This window comes from Rhododendron vialii, chromosome 13a (assembly GCF_030253575.1).
Source record: "Rhododendron vialii isolate Sample 1 chromosome 13a, ASM3025357v1".
NCBI lineage: Eukaryota > Viridiplantae > Streptophyta > Magnoliopsida > Ericales > Ericaceae > Rhododendron > Rhododendron vialii.
The window spans coordinates 30,545,712-30,568,985 of NC_080569.1; the positions used below are offsets into that span (position 1 = coordinate 30,545,712).

The window sequence follows — 23,274 nt, forward strand, 5'->3', positions numbered from 1 at the left end:
TATAAAGATACATAGATGATGAAACGCTTTATGTTAGCATGCTTTTGTGAATGATGCAAGGATAAATAAGATTTGGTGTTACATATTCATAATTAGAGCCTAACTTTTTATTTGTTATTTGTCTAATAGAGTACAAAATATTTTTCTTAGAAGGTGTCCCCTACGTGTCATGCCCTCCTATTTTTTTGCAATTAGCAAGTAGGAGTGTCGGTGTCGAGTCGTGTATCGGTGTCGATGCTACGGAGTTAGTATGCAATCACCTTTTTTTTTGTAGCTGCAACACATCATCAACTCGTGTGCTTGGAGTATTAGAATAGACCCTAAAAAATAAAAGACACTTGTGATTTTGAATTCTTGGATGATATGGCAATTAAATATGGAACTTTTGTTTTTATCGTTTTTCTTGAAATTGAAAGGCATTTCAAAATAGAAACTTCTTTTGGGAGTATCTTTTTTTGGGTACCTTGCCTTGCCTGATTGATTGATTTAATGGAACCCATAAAAACTCTTTTACGCCCCAACCTTAGCAGGCTCTTTGAAACCTATTTCACTCGGACAATGGACACAATCTTGATTCCATGTTCCTATTCTTTACAATTATACGGAAATTGGACTTAGGATTTTCTATTTTTCTACCAAATTAGCTTTGTCTCTGACATGCATATACAAGTCAGCTTCTCATTTATGGCAGATCTCTCTCTCTAAACGGTATTATTGGGGATCCTTAATCACAGAAACAATTCATGCATCCTGTTTCTCTATCTGTTTTGGTTTCAGGTATTTGGTGATTGTCATTCAACTCGAATTAGTGATGAAGCTGCTGCAAAATATAGAGTAATGTGTGGCTCTCCGGACAGTGAGATATTTCTTGAATTTTGCCTCCACTCTGTTTTATATCAACTGCCATCTCAAAGGTCTGAATCCAGTTTATGGTCCTAGATTACGTTGATGTTTAAACATTATTCTTCTGTAGCTAAACTAAAATAGTTAACTTCATCTTTGCAGTGGGGGGTGCCCACCTGGGCTATCAGTTTCTCAGAGTAACCGTGTTAGGGGGAAAGACCAATTGAAAAGTGATGTGCTTTTAATTAGAAAGGTGAATTTAGTATTAAGATAGTCTGGGATGGTTATGCCTGTGGATAATGTTTTATTCTGATGATTCCAGAAATTTTTGTAAGGAACTTCCCTTGTTTTTTTCACGGGGTGTTTGTACTAATTCCCTATTTGTAGTTAGGGATCCTAAATGTTGTTGAAGCCATGGAGCTGGCACCTGAAGTTGTATATCCTCTCTATACGGCTGCTTGTGCCGACGGGTATGGGTTACTTCCACAGACGGGATATGTTTGGTGTTTTCATTTCCGATACTCATATTTTACACATCTGTGGATTTTGATATCATCTTTAATGCTGACTTGTCAAGCCAAGAGGCTGTTGTTAAGAGAGGGGAGGAGCTTATAAAGAAGAAGGCTTCTGGTGTAAATTTGGATGATGCAAACCTGATAAGCAGACTGTTTGTATTGTTTAACGGTAAGAGCCATTTTTAGGTTATGTTTCTTCCTGGTACATCAGCTTCTTTTTGTTTCCTTCTTTTGCTAGTTTGATTTATATCTGTCTCTGCTGTTCATCATTATGCTTGATCCATGTTATCTGCCACCTATTTCTCTTTCTTTCACTTTCGCATGAGTAAGTTGTATCTTGAGCCTTGACATATTTTTTAAAAGATTGATTGGATATTATCTATATTGGCTCACTAAAAGAATTTCTGGACATAACGCTTTCCAAGTTATGGATAACTCTTTCTTAGGCTGGTTAAGCAATGGAGATTGTGGTTGTCAAGAGGTTTAAGATATCAGGGTGGTGACTTGATTTGATATTTAGATATGCTATCATCTGGTTTGTATCGTAGTGTAGGTCAATTATATGGGGAAAATTCAAAAAGTTGAGTTTCAGATGCCACTCCCATTTACTATTTTTACTTGAGCAGCAGCCAGCAGGTTTTCTGTGGACAAGTTCATGTGATTGTGTTGATAAGCTAACCTGTTCAGTACCAAAGATTTTTTATTACGAAAAACTATTATGATTTTGTGTGTAGAGATGATTTCAATCCTGTAATTTACCTGTAACACATATTGATTACAAGATTTGCTATTGACTCAGGAAGTGCTGAACTTGAACGTATTGCTCCAGAATCTAGAGTCATTCCTGGCAATCCTGCTCTTAGAGTAAGGCTGATGTCAGTTTTCTGCCGGTCTATTACTGCAGCAAATAGTTTCCCGTCAACTTTACAATGCATTTTTGGCTGCATATATGGTAAGCAACATAGTTCTAATCCCCTTCTAATTAGAAGCACAGTGAACACATGAATTTTTTTTTTTGTCTTGTCCCTTACATGGGACATTTTGCCTGATATGCAAAGGAAATGATGAGTTTTAGCGTTGTCCGATATGAATGTAATTAGAATGTACTTGGAAAATCATAAATGTTTTATGGAAAATTGGTATTGAGTCCAACAAAACTGGCTTTTTTTATGAAGGCTATTGTTTGGTTAAATAGGTTGTAGGATTTGCACTGATTTTTGATGGCGCCAGTCAAAGGAAAAATAAACGGGGATGGCAATTTCAGTGTTCGCGTAACTTCTATCAGGCTGGCTGGCTCAAATTACCTTTTCATTTCTGTTTTTAATAGTGTTCTAAAAATCGCGTTTAATCGCCGATTAATGGGCGATTAATCGGTATTATGGCATCTCCGATCAGATTAATGCTTGGGCGTTTGAATTAGGCGGTCTGAAGATTAATCGGGATTTGGCGGCGATTAATCGCCCATTAATCGGCGATTAATCAGTTAATCGGTGATTAATCGGTTAATCAATTAAACGGAGATTTTGAGTGTGAGTCCGATGGAGACGAAGTTATGGATGGATATGGAGAAGAAGAGGAGTAATGGACTAATAATTCCGTACTTGGTTTCATTTGGTTTGAACGTTGCACTTTGTAATTGACTGGTAATTTCGTACTTGGTTTCATTTGGTTTGAACTATGAACATTGAACTTCTCATTATGGATTGACTAGTTATTTGGTAGTACCTAGTTTCTAGTTTCTATGTCTCTGTAATTGAATTGTAGATTGTAGAGAACTGTTAGCATTGAGTATCCAATAGCCAAAGAGAACTAGGAATTTTTTTGGGAGAGAATATACCACATCAACTAGGAAATCTGTGATTATTAATGGTAGAGAGGTTGCAGAATATTAAAAAAAAAAAAAAAACCCGACTAATTGCTAAAAGGCGATTAATGGCCGATTAATAGGTCTCGAAGCTTGAAGGTGGTCGGCCGCCCGCCTAGCGCCGAGCGCTTTTTAGAACATTGGTTTTTATATATTTATTTATTTTGAGTATAGTTGGTTTGAGTTGTCTAGTAGAACTAAATCTTGTACCCGACATTCTGAATTGTATTTCTAATTTTGGCATATGATAGGAAGTGGTACCACCTCCAGGTTGAAGCAGATGGGAATGGAGTTCACTGTTTGGGTGTTCAAACATGTAAGGGATTTATGTTTCAACTCTATTTTGTCAAAGAAAATTCAAGTTTTTTTCCTTTGCTCTCCTTCAACTCGGAGGAAAAGGAGTAGGAATCATAATGTTTGATGGTTTGTTCTTCTTCTTTGAAATTGATGGGTATGAAAACTTACATATGTTCGAAACCCTTCACTTTGTTCCCCTTAACATTTTGGAAAATGGTTAGCGGAAGTAAAAGAAGTAAACATGGTTTGGAAAATTGTGATAGATAACGTTATCAGCTGTTACGCAACAGTAACTGGCTGGCCGATATTGCAGTGTGAAAGAAAATTGACTGCATAACGTTGTCATGTCGGTTGTTACACAATGGTGGTAACGGACCGTTGCGGCTGTTACTGACACAATGTGCACAGAATCACTTATTTGCTGGCATGTCTCTGCGATATCAAGAGGACTGATATTTCACCTTGGAATCTACTTTATTGACTAGAATTCAGACACATCTTGTCAAATAATGGAGCCTTCTTTGTCTTTATTGGCATTTGTCTCTGCAAAAGCCTCTCATTAGATGTGTCAAGTGTACCGATTTCACTTGGTGAGCTTAGTGGGTTTGCAGTTGCAGGTTTTTTTTTCAGTCCCTCTCCGTCTCAGGTTTGTTTTCTTATTATGCTCTTCTCCTCCCCCGTGACATCCACTACTACCCTTATCCACATGGGCATTCTCTATCCTACGACAATGGATCAAGTGATACCATGGCTACACTTATCCGCCTCATTATCCTCCATCCTATGGTCATAATCCTTTGTATCCATATCCCCAATGATCCACCAAGTAGAGCAACTGTGCAACAAAGACAGGACGGTAACATGCTATTGGCCATACTCCATCATGCTATTGTCCATACTCCATCAAGCTCAATCTGAATTTCAAGAAGCTCCACATTAGTCATTTTGGTTGTGAATTTTGATTTATGTATTTTTCTATTGGTAGCAAGTATGTTGTCATGTGAGACACTTTGGTTGGTTCAATTGATTTGCATAGTTTGTAATATGCAATTGTAGCTTATAGGCTTAACAATATGTTTTTTTGGGTTGTTAGTTTTCTTGGGTGGGGTGGTATTAGTTGTCCACTTGTCCCATGAAACCTAGAGATGATTAGTTCGACTTGACAACTAAGAACCCCATTTAGTGGGGAACATGTGGGCTTTTTATCCAATCCCTGCCTAATATGGTAGAACTAATTGTCTGCAGTTCATATGGAATGGCATCCAAGTATTTAACCTACTCCCTCCGTCCCGATTTGTTTGTCCCTTTTCACTATTTGGGACCTTCTACAAAATTGTCTATATGTTTCAATTTCTAATGTTTTTTGTATGCAATATGGATCTTGTTTGATAGATCTCAATTAGGTCTAAAATATGATGTTCTCGAAATTCTGTAAAACATTATACATTGTGAGATATAAACAATTTTTAAAAGGCACGTATGTCGAAATTGGACAAACAAACTGGGACGGAGGGTGTATTACATAATAGTCTCAATTATCAGTTATAATAATTCGCTTTATATGTCTAGATAAAAACTCCTTAATCTAACCAATAACACATTTTGATATCTTAAATAGTTACCTCAAAAACTCTATGAAATTGATTGAAAAGTATTAGGAGATGAATGATATCCATTGCCAGATGTCATACCAGGACCTGCGGTCACGTGTTGCCCCATTTTCTTCCTTTATTTATATTACTGCTCTCTATGTTTAAAAGTAGTTGAGTTACTCCGCTTCAAGCTTGCTCTTGGATCGAACAACATGGTTCGTCTTGTATCTTAGGCTTGACAATCAGCGAGGAAAGCAGACATTGGTTATTGGTATTATTAGTTAATAGCAGACACTGGCTTCTGTTGCTTTATGAGAGGATAAATCCTCTGTTCTACTTTCTTCTATCCCCGACACAGTGTGTCTCTCACCAGATGCAATTCAAAAGGAACAAAAAAGTCAGCGTCACGTCTACATCGATTTTTAGGTGCTTATTTAGTAATATTCAGAAAGATAAAGAAACACAGTCCTCTCCTTGTTTTGTCTCATCCTTTATATTCGTAGATCGTTGTACCCCAGGTCATATCCGCGTCCCATGTCCGTGTACGTGCTTCATAGAATGGTTCTTTTAGCATTTGGTAATTGCATTTGCTAGTGTTTTGAAAAGCGAAGTGAGTTTGATTTTGGCGTTCCAATAAAACATTGGCTGTTGGCTGGTACTCCTTGTACCGCTACCCAAACATTCATCCAAGCTGCTTGTCCTTATACCTGTGGTGGGTTTGAATCCAATCAAACATGCTGTTAATTCAAGGGAACAACAGAATAGTTTTTTAGCCTATGTATTTTGAGTTATTTTGTGTTTATCTTCTTCCTCCTTTTAAGGTGCAAGATGGAGCACTACCCCCGAGGGTCACAGTGTTGTCCACACGTTTGTGAATTTGTTAACTGTATCCGCTACATATTGAGTGCCTATTTCTCTTCTTCAAATGCTTGCTGCTGACAGCTAATAGTTGGATAACATGTTCAATTCTATTTGTAGTAATCTCATGACATGGGTAGAGTTATCATTTAGCTTAGCGGTGAAGTACTGTTGTTGCCTTAAGAATGGCCCATCTTGGCTCCTGCTTCCTTATCAATATGCCGGAAAAGTTTTACTGGTAGAATATTTCAACTCCCTATGTTCTGTGGGAATTTGAAGAGAATCTAGGCAAATGTGCACGCATATATTGGACATTATAGCTCTCATCTTTTTTCAAACCTTCTCATTACTCTAATATAGTATTTGCACCCGTGAGCTTCATGGTCTATTTTTTCTACGTAGATTAGTTCTGCTCTTATTTGCATTTATTAAATGGGAGACATTATATAATAGTTATTTGATCTTTGTTTCAACTGTATGCAGGCAAGAATCGATCAGCTGAAGCTTATGGGCCCTGTTATACTGAATGGGATTGTGAAGTCCCTTGACAATTATTCAGCATCAGAATCAGGTCCACTTGTGTTAGGATGCACTATCTACTCTTTTAACTTGATTGTCTATAATACTTATTTTGGTAGATATTGGTACAAATTTTTTTGATGGATCAGATGCTATTGCTCGGGACACCGAAACCTTTGCTTATCAAGCAATTGGGAATATTATATATGTTTGAAGTTGGTTAAAAAAAATGGTGGCTCAATGTAATCATGTTCATTCAGATGCTATTGCTAGAGACACCAAAAGCTTTGCCTATCAAGCAATTGGATTACTTGCGCAGCGCATGCCACAACTTTTCAAGTACTCTCTCTCCATTCCTCTTCATATGGAGTATTTTTTTAGCTTAGTTTAGTTTGTGTTGGTTAAAACTTTTGGTTTGTCAGCACAATTTCATGTCCTAATTTTCTATTAGGGATAAGGTTGACATGGCTGTTCGGCTTTTCGATGCCCTGAAGTCAGAGGCTCAATTTCTTCAGCTCATTATTCAAGATGCAACTAACTCCCTTGCTGTTGCATACAAGGTATTTCATCTACTCAAGTTTATTTCAGATATATTTTATACAAATTTTCTGATTTTAGTAATTCAACAGTTTCATGTAAGCTCTATTTATTGGAAGGTGTAATGATTTGGTATGGTAGTTTATGTGTTGTGGCTCTCCTTGCTTTAATTGTATCTCTGTTACGCAGTGACATCTTTTTAATTAGTTTTCTCTGAATATCAGGGTGCGCCCACAGCTGTCTTAATGGATTTGGAGGCACTTTTGCTCATAAATTCTCAAGTGGTACGATTGATTTATTGTGTGGTCACCATTTATACCTGTTTTTGACTTGTCTCTATTTTGTTTTAGTTGGGGCAGTGGTTTTTGTTTAATCTGCAGCATGCTCTTTTGGTTTCACCATAAACTTACTGTGTCTACAATGGAAACCATTTCTCTTTTGCAAGGAACAAAGTGAAGTACGTTTCTGTGCTGTGAGGTGGGCTACATCCTTATTTGAGATGCAACATTGTCCAAGTCGGTTTATTTGTATGCTTGGTGCTGCAGATTCTAAGTTGGATGTAAGGTAAGTTGATCTATAGTACTTTGTAGTTTGTATGCTTTATAATATGTATTCACCCGTCATTAAGCATCAAATTTTCTTTGATGCCATCATTTTTTTTAATCATACTTCCATGTCATCATTGGTCTTATAATATGAAGCACAGACACACATAGGTCGCCATATTTGTCGTCGGACTTGCTGGGGACAGACACGCCTGGGGCATGCTAAAATATGTATTACTTGTTAATATTTTTATGGTGGGACATGCCGAGGGTGCGCTTGAGACACAGCGGAACATTGGGTTGAAACACACTGGACATGGCAGATTGGCAGCCTGGCTTTTGGATTTTTTAGAAGTTTTTTTTTTGGAAAAATATTTGTAACTTCCAAAGTATTGAGCTAAAAGTGTATAAAACATTTGTGGGTGTGTATTTCGGCATACCCATCCGATGATAAACAAAATCGATAGGAGTCCTAACCAAAATGTTTAGTGGTCTTAATGTTTGTTTGAATAACTAATGAAATTAAAAGAAAAAAAATTAGTTTGTCCCCCTCTGTATCCTAGTCCCCATTTTTTGGGAAGTGCTGTCTTTGTCCCGTGTATGTATCCTAGCACGTAGCATTTATTCGTTCATAGTTTTTGTCATTGCTCTGGTAACTTCAATGTAGTGCTTTGAGTTGCTTATATCCTTGAATCAATAAATGAGGAAAACGTAGTCATGAAAATCATTTGCTTCATAGCTCCTGTGTAAACATGCATTAGTACCAGAGTCGGCAGTCCCAAAATGTTTAGCTTTTCTTTTCATCTGCCCATTAGAGCTACAAGTTGGATGGGAGACAAGCCCTTGTTTTCTTTTACAAGTATGCATGGAAGAGAGTGCCAGAAGGGGCAAAACCTTCAGAAAAATGAACCTTCACAGCTCTTTATTGATGAAAAAAAGTGCTCAAGTTGAAGGTTGAGCTCCCCCTTAAAACCAACAAAACCGAAAGAGGATTCACACGAATATTTTTTACAAAAAAATTGGAAACTATCAAAACTGACAATTGAAGTTTCTGAATCCCATTACTATATGTCTTCATATAAGACACAAAGGAGCCAGCTTCCTAGCTTTCTTCTTCCTTTCCAACCTGCAGGCCCCCTTCTAACTTCTCATAAGGTCAACCAAATTTTCCATGACCGATTGGATATGTTAAAGATGGACAGGTGAAAGCAACACAATTCCCTCGCAGGTGATCAATAGTCTCTTTCGCGTCATGGCACAAAAAACATTTGTTGGGTAGTCCAAACCCCGCTTCATGAGGTTGTGCCTGTTGAGGATGGAGTCTAAAGCAGCTTTCTACACAAAAGAGCCACTTCCATAGAACTCCACATTTCCAAATAGCATTGGAAAGGAGGATGTAGGCCCTGCACTGATTAAAAGTAGGACTTCACATAGAAAGATCCCTCCCCATTCTTCCCTCCATCTTGTTCATACTGTTTGTAAAATTCTACCTTTGTAAAGAGAATGGAAGAGCTCCTCCAGCTCTCGGTTACGGAGAAATTCTAACCAACAAAGATGAGGATAACCCGATATCATATACTCAAGCTCCCAGTTATCAAGTCTCTAAAACCCTAAAAAAAATCTGCTACTACTGCATGTTTTTTAGGTGGTCGGGGAGGGTCACTGGTATGTCTTGTCACCATTTATTATTGTTAAAGCATCTAACTCCAAACCAATTGGCAAGGAGTGGAGAGGCTGCCCAGGCTCATATACTAGTTTTGGAGGAGATAATTAATCGATGTGGGACAAACTCCAATACTCCCCTGCAAGTGCGACCCCCGACTCACACGTGGAGAGGTAAACAAACAATCCATAACACTAGGATCACAACAAACAACGGTGCACTTATGGCACAAATAAGGGGGAACAAATTCTCCGAAATCCTAGCTCTGATACCATGTTAAGGCATCCAACTCCAAACCAATTGGCAAGGAGTGGAGAGACCGCCCAGGCTCATATACTAGTTGTGGAGGAGATAATTAATCGATGTGGGACAAACTCCAACAATTATGACAGAACATTATATACTACTACAGCCCTAACCCACCTCAAACCACATTTGTTGGCAAAACCTTCCACTGGTTCCCAACATCTATGCACAAACCCATGCCATAGGAACACCAAACTTCCTTCGATTTGCAACTAGTTTGCAAAACTGGTTACTTGCAATCAACTGCCATTCTCCAAAGATGATTTTCCTCCTCCAAATGCGAAAGCGACATCCTAAAATTGCCAGGTTGAACTTTCTGAAATGGAAGATTCCTGAACCACCATCTTCTATTGGGGAGCAACTGTTTCCAGTTGACCAGGTCAGCGATAAATTCCTCTGCAAATCCACCCCACAGAGAGGTTGTCACAAGCTTTTCTAGTCTTCATTCCTTCGAAGCTGGAATGGTTAAAAGGGTCAAGAAATTGATGGGTAAGTTAGCCAAGGTGCTCTTTATTAAGGCAGACTTTGCCTTCTTTAGAAAGGTGCTACCCAATCCAACCTGCCAGCCACTTCCCAAAGCGCTTGGCTACCCATCCACCACACTGCCATGGACATGAAGGAGGAACCAAATTGGTGATTACATAAGTGAAACGAAGGGATCTAAAGTCCAGAAAGTCAGCCAGAGCTTTAAATATGCGGAACATCTCCTCTTGGGATCATTTCAGTTTTCCTGAGATGTATCATTAGTCTGGACACTGTCTTGAAGCAAATCAAGCTGATCTGATTTGGATGGCATAAAGTACTAGTGTCATCCTCAATGGGAAGATGTGATACAGTCACATGTCTCCATTCACATGGGTAGGGATTCAGCCAAAGATCAATCCCCTCTGATTCAAGGACTGCAGCTTGAAATTCCTTTGCTGTTCAAAATATCAAATTGACAGAATATTCAGTTACCAACAGCAGATTCGTGTGCAGCTTCTTCCTTTGGTGCCTAGTCTATAGGTCCAATCTCATCTGCTAGCGCTTATTCCTTGCTTGGCCTGGACACATTCATCGATTTGTTTGAATTGTTCTCTGGCTATGGGCATCGGTCCACATGAATCAGAATGCTTGAATTCGCTGGGGCTTGGTAATGTAGTTCCTTGCACTGATTAAAATTGAAGCATCACTAGAAGAACAACTAAAGAGATTTTGTCATTGTTGCTGGCATTGGCTATGGTGTAAACGCTATTGACAAGGCCTAATACTTCCTACAAAACAGTCCTTTGCTTCATGCATTTCGGTATTGTTTTTAAGTTTCCATGCTCTTGGGAGTTGTAGAACCACAGAGAATGTAACCCAATTGCAGCGCAAGCTATGTGCTCTTAGACCGATTCTATGGTGATGACATTTACTAAGTTTAGATAGTACTTCCAATATATTCCGCTATGAGAAATAAAGTCAGATGTATATCTTTTGTGATATGAAATTCACATTTGACGTTGTTCAAATGTTATTTTGTTAATGAAGCAACCTAAATTCGGTTATGTTGGTTTATTTATCAATTTTGTTGTTTTCTTTTGGGCACGATCACTGAATTGTTTTGAAAAATTGAAAGGGAAATGGCACTCGAAGGGTTGTTTCCTGGTAAAGGTCAAAGGGGAGCTGCTGATGACCGTAACAATCTTCAGTACCCGAAACTTGGAGATATGCTAGATTATATTGTTAGTCGGATGCCATCCTTGCTAGATTCCAATGAAATGAGGGAAGCAAAGCTTCTTTTCCCTTCGAAAACATACATGGCCATGATCACATTTTTGTTGAAGTGCTTCGAGGCAGATGTGGAACTATACAGGAGAGGAGACGGACTTGTGGAGTATTGGCCTTCTGTAGAAAAAATGTGTTCACTGCTAGAACATGCTATGGCATATGAAGGCTCTGTTGAGTTACATTCAAATGCCTCCAAGGCACTAATCACTGTTGGATCTCATTTTCCAGAGGTTGTTTTTTTTGGATTCTATTACTTTCTTGTTTAATTTTTACTGTCTACTTTGTTCATCTTTTGACGAATCCTTTTTTGTCTTCAGATGATAGCATCACGCTATGCCACAAAAATTTCGTGGTTAAAGCAATTGCTGAGTCACATGGACATTGATACTCGTGAATCTGTAGCACGTTTACTTGGAATTGCTTCTGGCGCTCTTTCTATCTCTGCTTTGCCAGATCTTATTGGCGAACTAATTTCTCCAGTTGCTGGATCACAGAAGTTGAGGTTTGTACATATTCCCCACAATTTTTGCAAGCTACTCTGATGCGACTACTATAGTATATCTTACAGCAAGGTTGATCTTGACATTCTTTAGGTTTGAAACACAGCATGGACTGTTATGTGCACTAGGATATGTTGCTGCTGACTGCATGAAAAGGACACATATTGTAAGTAGCATTTGGCACTGTGTTTGGTACACTTGTATTTTATGTTTGCAGCATCTACATTACCCAGGGGATGGTATCATAATTAGTTAGGGAGCATATTAAACTCAAATTTTCTGTTGTTTGAATACCCAGCATCTCATTAAAAACCTATTAAAGATAGGGGTAACTTTGTTGTTAACACGCCGCCTCACATGTGGGCAAACTCTCCTCCATAAGTGGGCCAAACCCTTACAAGTCTTACAGTTATGACCTTATCAGGGGCGTTTAAACACATGATCTGCTACCTGTCGTGATAACAGAATGTTTGCTTATCAAAGTAATCAGGCGGCTTCTTGAACCAAGTTATCACAGGTTTGGCGTGTCCATTGCTACCTCCTCTTTTGTGCCCCTATCCTTGTTATCACTGTATTATTTCCTAGGCTGATTGGGCTTGTTGACCTATTATTCTCGGCATTGTCATCCAACACTTGTCTTCAATGCTGTTTTCCCTTCATATTTGATGCCTCTGACCTATAATTTACTACTTAAAGTTAAACCAATGTCTGGTAAATGATGCAAGTGAGCGTTAAGAAGTGCTCTGGTCTGGTAGTAAACATGCTTATGTGATTTTGCATAGCTTCGATGAGAACTGAATTCTTTGTACTGGACCACTGTTTAAATTGTTTCGGTCTTTTGTGTAATTTTCTCAGTGCTTGGACCAAATGCAATCTTTGGTACATTATACCTTTCATTCTGGATCCAAACTTATTTTTTAATGAGCTAATATTCATTTTCTTGCAGACCTCAGAATCATTGCTTCAGGCTACAGTTAAATGCCTGGTTGATGTTGTTAATTGTGAGACTGCCACAATAGCTTCTGTTGCGATGGAAGCCCTAGGTCATATTGGACTACGTGTCCCTCTGCCTCCGCTTCATGACTCTAGTTCTGGTGAAAGTTGTTAAGTTGCTGTTGTCATAAAAGTGCTTTTTACATGCATTTCAAACTTTGAACTTGTAATGGCCAACTTATTCAACTGTTGTTTGCACTGCAGGGGCCATCTTGACAATTTTGCATGAAAAGTTGAGCAAACTCCTCTCTGGTGATGATGTCAAATCCATCCAGAAAATTGTCATCTCTTTGGGTCATATTTCTGTAAATGAATCATCTTCTTTGGATTTAAACATCATCCTCGATTTGATTTCCAGTCTTTGCCGTTCAAAGGTAAACGAAATGTACCTCTGGTTTATTCAGAAGTTTTTTTTGTCATATATACAATACTGTATAGCTCGATGCGTGGTAATAATGGAAAAAGTTTTCACTTCCTGCTCAATGGGGTTGCAGGTTGAGGACATCTTGTTTGCTTCTGGGGAGGCTCTTTCCTTTCTATGGGGCGGTGTTCCTGTGACTGCTGACGTGATTCTCAAAACTAACTATACTTCCCTTTCGATGAGTTCAAACTTTTTAATGGTAGATGTGTCTACATCCTTGTCAAGAAATAGCTCTACGGAGCCTGAAACCAATGAAGGTTACCGTGTCATGGTTAGAAGTGCTATTACGAGAAAGCTTTTTGACGACCTTTTATACAGTAGCAAAAAAGAGGAACGTTGTGCAGGAACCGTCTGGCTACTATCACTAACAATGTATTGTGGTCAGCACCCAAGCATCCAACAATTGCTTCCAGATATCCAGGTTTGTCAATTGTATTGTAATACATTCAGAAAGACAATTTCTTAGTACATATTTTGTGCAAATGAGTTAGTTCTTTGGTTGCTGATTATTTTTTGTTTCTACCAAGAATATTTCTGATGCACAACTATGTAATGATTAGTAAGTTAATTATTGGTGTCCTCTCTTATGGTTTTGCCAATAGCATTATGTTGTCTATATTTCTAAGCCAAGAACATCACATTTTCATTTGTTCAGCCTTTTTTTTTTTTTTTGCTTAGTTTTCCTAAATGAATCACTTGGTACAAGCAATTTTCAGATCTTTCCTATCTTATCTTGCAACCCAACAAGAAAATGGCAAAATTCACTTCTATTAAGCTCATTATCTCTTCTTCTGCTTTCACTATTCAGGAGTAAACCTTGTTTCCCACCTGTTGACAACTAGAAAATAAGTCAAGGATGATGATTTGAATGGGGTCATCACAAAGAAAATCATCTTATTTTTATGTCTAGGGAGGACATTTTGAGTGTTGAATGAGAAGATAAAGGAATCAGAACTATATTGTCTTGATTGGCGTATTTCATTCTGAGGCCAATCATATTCTCTCTTTCTCCTATGAAAGTAGCATAAGCTTCCATGAAAGAGATGGTAGGAACCCTAATGTATCAATTGGTTAGTTATCCAAGGTTCCTTTCCGGGCTGCAAGTTTCAAAATGTTTCACATGCATGTAGTGTTCAAGGATGCAATGTAATTCATCCCAAAGATGTAAACCTTTATTTGAATTGTCCTCCCTGGATGATACATTTAATTTTTAATATGTGAAATGATAGTAATCAATTTAGATGTTACTACATATAGATAGTACTGAAGTAAGTATTAATGGAATATAAACTGTCAACTCTGTTCCATGAATGCAGGAAGCATTTACCCACCTACTAGGTGAGCAAAATGAACTTACGCAGGAGCTGGCATCACAGGGGCTGAGTGTTGTCTATGAATTTGGTGATGCTTCTATGAAGAAGAGTTTAGTAAATGCCCTAGTCGGCACCCTTACTGGTTCTGGAAAAAGGAAAAGAGCTGTGAAGGTAAGGGAGATTTGATGCATTATTTTCTCATCAAGTTAAATAAAATGGTAGAAGTTAATTTCCGTTTGACCCCAAAAAAGAAAATTAAAATGGTAGAAGTTAATTTAAATTCAAAGCAATTGGGATTAAAAAGATGTTTCTGCATTTAGCTTGTAGAAGACTCTGAGGTCTTTCAAGAAGGCTCTATTGGTGAAAGTGCCAGTGGTGGGAAACTTAGCACTTACAAGGAGCTCTGCAGTTTGGCAAACGAGATGGGGCAACCAGACTTAATCTATAAGTTCATGGATTTGGCTAATTATCAGGCATCTCTAAATTCCAAGAGGGGTGCTGCTTTTGGGTTTTCTAAAATAGCTAAGCAAGCAGGGGATGCGTTACAGCCACACCTTCGTTTATTGATTCCAAGGCTCGTCCGATATCAATATGATCCTGATAAAAATGTGCAGGTACACATCTTGCATACGTCCGACACTCTTCCATTTTCATCTGGAATTAATTTACTGCTTTTGATATTTTTTTTTGCTGCTTTTGGCTTTGTTTTCACCGCTTTTTTGGAATACCATGAGAAAATAAATAGCATATTTTTTCAAGCACCAACCATAAACTTGGGACTTTATTTGTTATGTTCTTTGCTAATGCTTGTTTTCCTACTCTGCTTAAGGATGCAATGGCACACATCTGGAAATCACTGGTGGCGGACTCAAAGAGAACAATTGACGAACATTTGGACATTATTATTGATGATTTATTAGCACAATGTGGATCAAGGCTTTGGCGTTCACGTGAGGCTTCTTGTCTCGCTCTTGCGGATATAATCCAAGGACGCAAGTTTGATCAGGTTATTAACCTTGTTTTTTATCTTTCGTGTGTTGTTAGAGTGACACAATTTCCTATTCATAAATTACCTACTTATTGAATTTTTTGCTTTTTTGGAGAGGTGAAAGTACAGAATGTCCAATGTATGGCTGTGGTTCGCACTCATCACTGTGTTTTTCCCTTAGTCTAATAGAGCTGGTGGGGGCAGGTGCCAGTGTGAGCATGAGAAAATCACTTTTCAAAATTCATGAGATCAAGAGTGTCTTGAGAGCATGTATATTTTATTAGTTCAAGGTATTTTAATTGGGTTTTGGTTATATTAATATTTTTATATTGTCCTTGGATTTTTGAGTTATAATTTTTAGTACTATATGATTTGTCCACCAATTGGATATGTATATGAAGTAGGTGATAGTTGTAAGCACAGAAGTATCCTAGTTTGGTAATATCAAACTTGCTGGAGGGTGTGTGCGACATGGTTTCAACTCTCGCGCATCACAGTTTTACACCTGCACGGTTCACTGTTTATGAAAGTGTACTCTACCTGCTATGCTAGGATGGGAGGTACCAATCCGCCACATAATGAGACAAATCCACAAAATGAAAAACCAGTCTGCGAATCACCAGCATTTTGCACTGAATTGATAATTTGTGCCTTAGTTCGCGGTGATTTAGGTTCTTTCTGTGGAGTATATGCACAATCTAGCTGAAGTACTTGTCCTCGGTGAAGGTCAGTACTCAGTATCACTCTCTTACCATGAAAGGAATGCTATGGAGCATCCACTTCGCAGTTATGTAACATAACTATTCTAATGGTATATATGTGGTCACAGGATTCAAAACCCGTGGCATGGCTAATTGTAAGCCTGTAACCTTATTTGTCATCCCTCTTTCAAAGTGCTTCAGTTTTTGGATGCTTTGTATGTATTCATGCATTCATTTCATAAGCATGTTCTTTTCCCATCACAGTGGCTGAAACATTTAGCTTTCTAAGCATAACCACAACAACCGGAACTTTTAGCCTTTTCATTGGGACTCTCCACCACAAATAAACTGCACTAAAACGTCCAAAACGATAAGTTGTGTTGAGTGTTGACATATAGCTAAGATCTGTTATCAATGATATTATGTATTATTATTTTTTAATTTATCGGTATCATTTCGTTAAAGTTCTAGAGCTTATGATGGGGATCGTGGATAAGTTTCTTCAAGGTGAGGGAACAGTTTTTTTTGGCCTATTTGACCCTCTGATTTTGGTTTATGCAATTATTGCAATGTATTGTTCTTAGTAATTTTGGTTAGGGTGAAGGGGAGGAAAGGAATGGGGAGAAGAGAGGGACTATTTAGCAACTGGTCCCATGATCAATTAATATACACCGAAGACATAATATCACAAAAAAATACAAACAACCTATTTATAGGGAACCACAGAAACCTTAATGGAAAAAATGAAAAAATGATCACTTAAATGATTAAAATAAAACCCCAAAAATTAAATATAATATGTCAAACAATAGTAGCTTATCAATGGTGGATAGCTTGATATACGTAGTTGGGCCCAATATCTAACAACTTAAGCTTTTTGGACAATTGGTAACTCGACATGGTATGAGAGCATTTGGGAGAGTTCTTTGGGTTCAAGTCTCTATGTTTGCATTTGTTCCCGTTTGCATTCTGCTTATCACCTTCGTGTTGTGTTTTACTTTTTAAGTATCGATATTTGGACGTGAGCGAGGTTATTAGGTAGCTTTCAATGCACCATTTCCTAATAGCTTAAACTTTTGGAACAATTAGTATCTTAACAAAGCTATGCCTTAATGGTTCCCGTCATTTCTTGTTGGCAATAGACAAGAGTTGGGCAAATAAAAGTACTCCAAGAGGTGTAGATCACATTGTCGAAGAACTTTTTTGAACCCATATGACACGAAGTCTTCTTGAGCTCTCCAAGAGTTTTAGCTCAAGCTGGCGAAGCTCTTCTTAACCCACAAGGCACGTGGTTGGCAAACTGCTTCCTCAACAAGAGACAATGTAATTGCTTCACTGCCTTTAGGAAATTCACAAAAATTGCCTGTGAATGTCATAACATCCCTTGTACGAATACGGATAAACATACCATGAGGCTCTAAAGTTCCTTGTGTCTCTTCCATTTTGAAAATTGGTTTTACATCGCAAAACTTCCACGTGGTCCATATTCTAGAATGGATAGAACATGTCCATGACAGTATAAACTATTTCATTAGACTATAAAGTTGCTGCAAAATATTGGGATCAACCTATTGATGGAGAGCATTGGCAATATCATTTAGGGTACTGTGAGCAGTTGAGAAAGGAATACTCACACAAGCATAAGAGGAAACATAGTCCACAGACTCGTAAGGGGAAGAGGATGTGACAATTGCTTCATTACTCGCAATGGGATGGAGATAGGATATACTTGTATCCAGAGGTTGATGGATGAAGCACAAGTAGATCAACTCTATAGGTTGCACTTCAAGTGTTACAGCAGATGATGATTTCACCATAAGCTTTAAATTATCAGTCACCTCGGGTTGGTAAAAACAGGCAGATCCCATGTGCAATGTCATGCAAGTAATAATGAGTTCCATACGTGTTACTTGTCATGATTTCAGATTTGAGAGTGTCTATTGACAAGAATGAGTGGTCTGTAGATTGGCTGATCTCACTAATAACCTTGGAATGAACAGACTTATAACGTCCTTTCTTTTTAGCCAAATGATGTTCGATTACAAAGTATACAAGTATGCTTCCTTCAAACTGTTATAAGGGGGTGATGTCTCTCGACAAATTGCTGGTCTTATCCAAACAATGAACACTGTAATAATCATATGAAACCCAGTCGGTAAAAAAAGGACTTCAATTTTGGTTGATTCAGATTCAATTTAAGACTAGGTTCCCTTATCTTTTCCTCTTTTCCACCCTCTCTATGGTCGTCTCTCCGTTTTTCCATTCTTTTTTCTCTTATCCTTCTTAACTTATGGTGCTGCATCAGCTTGTTTTGATGGGGTGCTGTGCACTCTTTGAATCGTATAAACTGGCATTTGGTTGCATTGACTCATTTGACATAACACAATAATTTAGGTTGAGCTGGCATCTTCTTTTTGATATACACTTTTTGTATAAACCTCAATTATATTTCATACCATTGAGCTTTCATAAGTAAGAAAGGTTATAATTTGTGTTTCCGAACATTTCCATGTAATTTCAGATTGTTTCTGTCACTTCACTTGTGTTTTTGAATTGTTTTCTAAATGTTTCAGTGCTAATCAAAATAACCCTGGAAATAGATTTTTTGAGTCTTGGTCTTAACAATAGTTGATCCGTAGCACTCATGCATTTTTTTGGATCCTTGTAATACAGGTTGGGAAGCATTTGAAAAAAATATGGACAGCTGCATTTCGTGCTATGGATGATGTAAAGGAGACGGTTAGAAATTCTGGCGACAGGTTATGTAGTGCTATTACGTCATTAACATTGAGGCTATGCGATATCTCCCTGACTGAAACATCAGAAGCAAGACAAGCAATGGATGTGGTCTTGCCTTTATTGCTTACGGAAGGCATTATGAGTAAAGTTGACAACATACGCAAGGCATCTATCACAATGGTTATGAAACTTGCAAAGGTTGACATTTTACTGGATATTAGAACTGCAATAAAACTTTTTGCTGCTGTAGATGACATTGAACAGCTTAGATTTCCAAAGATTTCTTGAAGTTTTGTAATTTAACCATGTACCAATTCGCCTCTTCTTTGCTTTTTGGAGTTCATATGCAAGTTAATTTGTAAGTTAGGTAGGCATTTTTTTACCTCCACTTTTTTTGGTGGCTGATTCCCTCTTCGCTTTAACTTAGTCTCAAGGATACTTTCACATCTTTCCACGAAGTTTTCTGTACTTACCTCTCTGTGATTCTCGGCACAGATACATCTATATGTTTCTAAATGTATCCACATCTCTTTTGTGTGCTGAAATGGTAGAATAGATGACGGACCTTAAAATACCTTGTACCTCGTAAATGTTGAAATTTGTTTGGTTTAGAGCATCAATCAATCTTAGTTTCCTTCCCTCTCTCTTCCTTTTTCTGTGGTTCCAGCTTGGGAGTAGGTATATTTCGGAAGCCCTTTTTGTCCCTCTTCTTTTCTGTTTCTCCACCCTGTGATGGCTGAGAAGCAATGAGGGGTCAGCCTTATTGATCACAAATCACTTTAACAGCTACTTATAGACTTCTTCCATCTAAGCTAGTTTGCAAGTAGCACATTAAACCAATGGTGTTGCTTCCTCCAGCTGTATTGATGAACGATGGATGAATATGAGATTACTCTTAGCATCTTTCTTAAGATTTTAGTGTATCAAGCTTCTAGTTGCACCTATTTGATCTCAATGAACACCATCTGAATCCACCTTTAAAAATTCATATATTCCCTATTATTCGTAAGTTACCCCTTCTCAACTGCTACTGCTGAAACCTTAATACACCCACCAGCAATGAAGCACCACCTTAACCATCGCATTTTTAAGCTATTGTGGTTTCACTATTAATGGTACTGTTCACAAACCCTTGCTCTTCCATTTATTTTCCCTAATTTTTTTGGCTTAAAGATTACAGTGTTTCACTGTTTGTATTATGCTTTTTAATTTCTGCACTGTCTCAAAATTTTATAGATCTTTGTATTGCATGACTTGATTTCTGGTTTCCTATGCTGCCTTTATATGGTGTTGTGTCCCATTTGTCTGAGTACCATGCAGTTGACGAATCCCTTGATGAACTATGTTACAACTTTACTCATGGTTTAGATATGCAATGATGCAGATCCAATTTTTTAGTCTTGTGAATATGTTCTTCTGACTATATTGAGGTATTTGTGGCTTGATTTTCAGGGTGCGGGGATTGCAATCCGTCCACATTTATCTGATCTAGTTTGTTGCATGCTGGAAAGTTTATCGAGCCTCGAAGACCAAGGTCTTAATTACGTTGAGGTATGGGTGATTTTGTGAGCCATAGTAACCATTATGTGATGAATGTTTGTTGCTTCATCTAGTTCTCTTCTGTAACTGTTGATTGCCATTGCATTAATTTTGTTTCTTCTCTTATAGTTGCATGCAGCAAATGTTGGAATACAGACAGAGAAACTTGAAAACTTACGAGTTTCAATTGCCAAAAGCTCTCCGATGTGGGAAACCCTTGACCGTTGCATTGATGTAGTTGATACACAGTCATTGGAGCTGTTGGTTCCTTGTCTTGCTCAGTTGGTTCGATCTGGGGTAGGCTTGAACACTAGGTATGTTATAATATTTGCTATTCAACTTAATCAGAGAATCTTCTGTACTGGGATTAAGCGTGTTTCTGGTAACAGCTTTTCTTGAAATTTCATTTGTTAGAGATGCATGGCATGAATTTTCCAGTGTCCCTGGATTTGGCAAACCATTAAATGCTCTACAAATGAGCTTACTGTTCTACCTTTGAAATCACCGTTCTAGCAGTTGCTAGAAGTCCCAAGGCACTAGCTGTATTATGTTACTTTGGTATGGGATCAAATACCAAAGTATGGGGGAAAGGCTAAGGTTGCTATAATGCTTACATTTGATTGCCTTGGGTTTTGGAGGTTGCAAGGGGCTTTTTTTTTGTCCATTATCTTTTGGGAGGAGCGGGTTTTGAAAAATCATGAAAGCAGGAAGAAGTATCTACGAGTTCATATTGTACATTTGTGCTATGAAGCACCAATGCACCTACAAATTCATTTTGTACATGGCATATTAAGTATGGGACTCGCCACGGGACGTGTCCATTAAATTTTTACATTTCTTATGTGGGACATTTGTGGAACATGGGGACACACATGCGTGCACGTTGGGGTGGTTTTTGGCAATTTTAAAAGCTTTTTCGGGGCGAATATTTTTAACCAAAATTATTGGGCCTAAACTGATATATAAAACTTAAGGCATATACCATACGTGGATAATGCATACATAGAAGCCCTAACTTGTTTGATAGAACCCCTAACCTAATAGTGGTTAACCGTAGGTACCGTAGGAATAACTGTGAAAAGAAATTAGTTGTGCCATCTGTTGTGTATGTGTCCCATTTTTTGAGAATCGTCGTGCATGTGTCCGAATCCGTGTCTGTGCTCATAATAGGAATTTAACAAATTTTGACTGGCTAGAATATTTTGCAACTAAGATAGGATGATTTATAATGCGGTATTAGCCTCTTTCATTCTCTCTACTCTCTGTTTTAGCTATTCAATTTTCTTCTATGTTTATCGGAAGCTGTTATTGGGGTTCTCATTTTAAATGTGATTCACGTTTGCTACACATGGAAATACTCCACTCAAATGATAAGTTCAAACATTGGTATCATCTCTCATAACTGAATGTTAAATCTTTCTTGTCCTTAGCCCCTTGGTATTTTGGCATGGATGAGATCACTTCTTTCCATTGACTATACACTCTACAATGAGAATGACCAAACCATCTAGTTGGATCTTTCTTATTTTACCGTCAAGATCTTCTACAGCTTTCTTGAATATAGGCTTATTATTCTTTTGGCCCCTCGTAGCATTTCATGTGAGCGCTCTTTAGGCATTGTAATCAAGTTTATTATCAATGCGATTCTTTTCTTTTATTTTATGTATTTCCGAGGTGAGAATGTGGATGAACATATTTGGATACAATTTTGTTTCATTTTAGGTATAAAGGGTAATAGTCACCTGTGTCCATGTTTCAGGTAAATTTATTTTTTGAGCCTCGTCTGGAGTACTTATTTGGTCCAGATTCTAGGATATACTAGTAGGTAAAGTTCATAATCTTGGAGTCAGTAGTCCTTGCTGAATTAAGAGAAAAACCAGCCAATAAATAGTTACAGAAAATATTGGTTGGATTCTTGAACTTCTTCCAGAATGAATTCAGGATCAAAGGTGTCAAACTGTTCGTCCATTCCACATAGGAAGCAGAATTCCTGCTGATTCTCCACCAATACTAGGATTGAAGGGATGAATGTTTTTCGATTTTCTAGCATACCGAACAATTTCGGAAAGAGAAATAGTGTGACTGAATCAGTGTTAACAGACACAGATGGAAAGAATTAAAAAACTTAGCGAAATGGCCCCAGCTTGCACAAAGTATTTGCTATCTTGTTTGTACTTTAGTATTGTAATACAGCAACACCAAAAAAGTTTTACTCTGCTGTGCAATCACATTTTAGAGGTTGCATGACGGTAGTTCCCTAGTAGTTGAATGAATGGGCTTGTTTATGCTGTTAGTTTGTTATGGAGGTTTAGAGGTTGCAACTTGCAACACTGCATAAATGTTAGTTAAGGACATGGGCTCCTTATGATAGTATTAGTTTGTTTTGTGGATGAGTGCATACGATCCGTAACTGATTTGTTTCTTCTTCGATCTTTGTTATTGCTGTCACAGGGTTGGTATAGCAAGCTTTATAGGCTTGTTAGTTCAAAAGGTTGCTGTTGATATCAAACCGTTTACAAGCATCTTGCTGAAGCTTTTGTTTCCAGTCGTTAAGGAGGAGAAAAGTGGTTTATCTAAACGTGCCTTTGCAAATGCTTGTGCTATAGTTTTGAAGTATGCAGCAATCTCCCAGGCCCAAAAGTTAATTGAAGATACAGCCGCCTTGCACACTGGTGACAGAAATGCTCAGATTTCATGTGCAATGTTGATGAAAAGCTATTCGTCCGTGGCCTCAGATATATTGAGCGGATATCATGCCATCATTGTTCCTGTTATTTTCGTTTCAAGGT

General features: G+C 37.9%; 1 protein-coding gene across 3 annotated transcripts in view; it reads left to right on the plus strand.

Moving 5' to 3' along the window:
• Positions 1 to 23,274, plus strand: part of LOC131312529 (uncharacterized) — a 38,531-nt gene that overhangs the window by 4,687 nt on the left and 10,570 nt on the right. The window contains exons 4-27 of one of the 3 annotated variants that reach the window (XM_058340363.1): positions 778 to 914; positions 1,006 to 1,096; positions 1,231 to 1,313; positions 1,421 to 1,527; positions 2,158 to 2,310; positions 3,474 to 3,538; positions 6,453 to 6,540; positions 6,749 to 6,827; positions 6,940 to 7,048; positions 7,250 to 7,309; positions 7,471 to 7,589; positions 11,140 to 11,521; positions 11,609 to 11,793; positions 11,885 to 11,957; positions 12,738 to 12,894; positions 12,989 to 13,158; positions 13,279 to 13,626; positions 14,522 to 14,689; positions 14,839 to 15,132; positions 15,348 to 15,524; positions 18,881 to 19,144; positions 20,399 to 20,497; positions 20,615 to 20,799; positions 22,937 to 23,272. In XM_058340363.1, the coding sequence (XP_058196346.1) occupies positions 778 to 914; positions 1,006 to 1,096; positions 1,231 to 1,313; positions 1,421 to 1,527; positions 2,158 to 2,310; positions 3,474 to 3,538; positions 6,453 to 6,540; positions 6,749 to 6,827; positions 6,940 to 7,048; positions 7,250 to 7,309; positions 7,471 to 7,589; positions 11,140 to 11,521; positions 11,609 to 11,793; positions 11,885 to 11,957; positions 12,738 to 12,894; positions 12,989 to 13,158; positions 13,279 to 13,626; positions 14,522 to 14,689; positions 14,839 to 15,132; positions 15,348 to 15,524; positions 18,881 to 19,144; positions 20,399 to 20,497; positions 20,615 to 20,799; positions 22,937 to 23,272 (3,929 nt within the window). Of the gene's footprint in view, positions 1 to 777; positions 915 to 1,005; positions 1,097 to 1,230; positions 1,314 to 1,420; positions 1,528 to 2,157; positions 2,311 to 3,473; positions 3,539 to 6,452; positions 6,541 to 6,748; positions 6,828 to 6,939; positions 7,049 to 7,249; positions 7,310 to 7,470; positions 7,590 to 11,139; positions 11,522 to 11,608; positions 11,794 to 11,884; positions 11,958 to 12,737; positions 12,895 to 12,988; positions 13,159 to 13,278; positions 13,627 to 14,521; positions 14,690 to 14,838; positions 15,133 to 15,347; positions 15,525 to 18,880; positions 19,145 to 20,398; positions 20,498 to 20,614; positions 20,800 to 22,936; positions 23,273 to 23,274 lie in introns of those variants that run through there. The other 2 variants (XM_058340364.1, XM_058340365.1) reach the window with 2 other exon arrangements.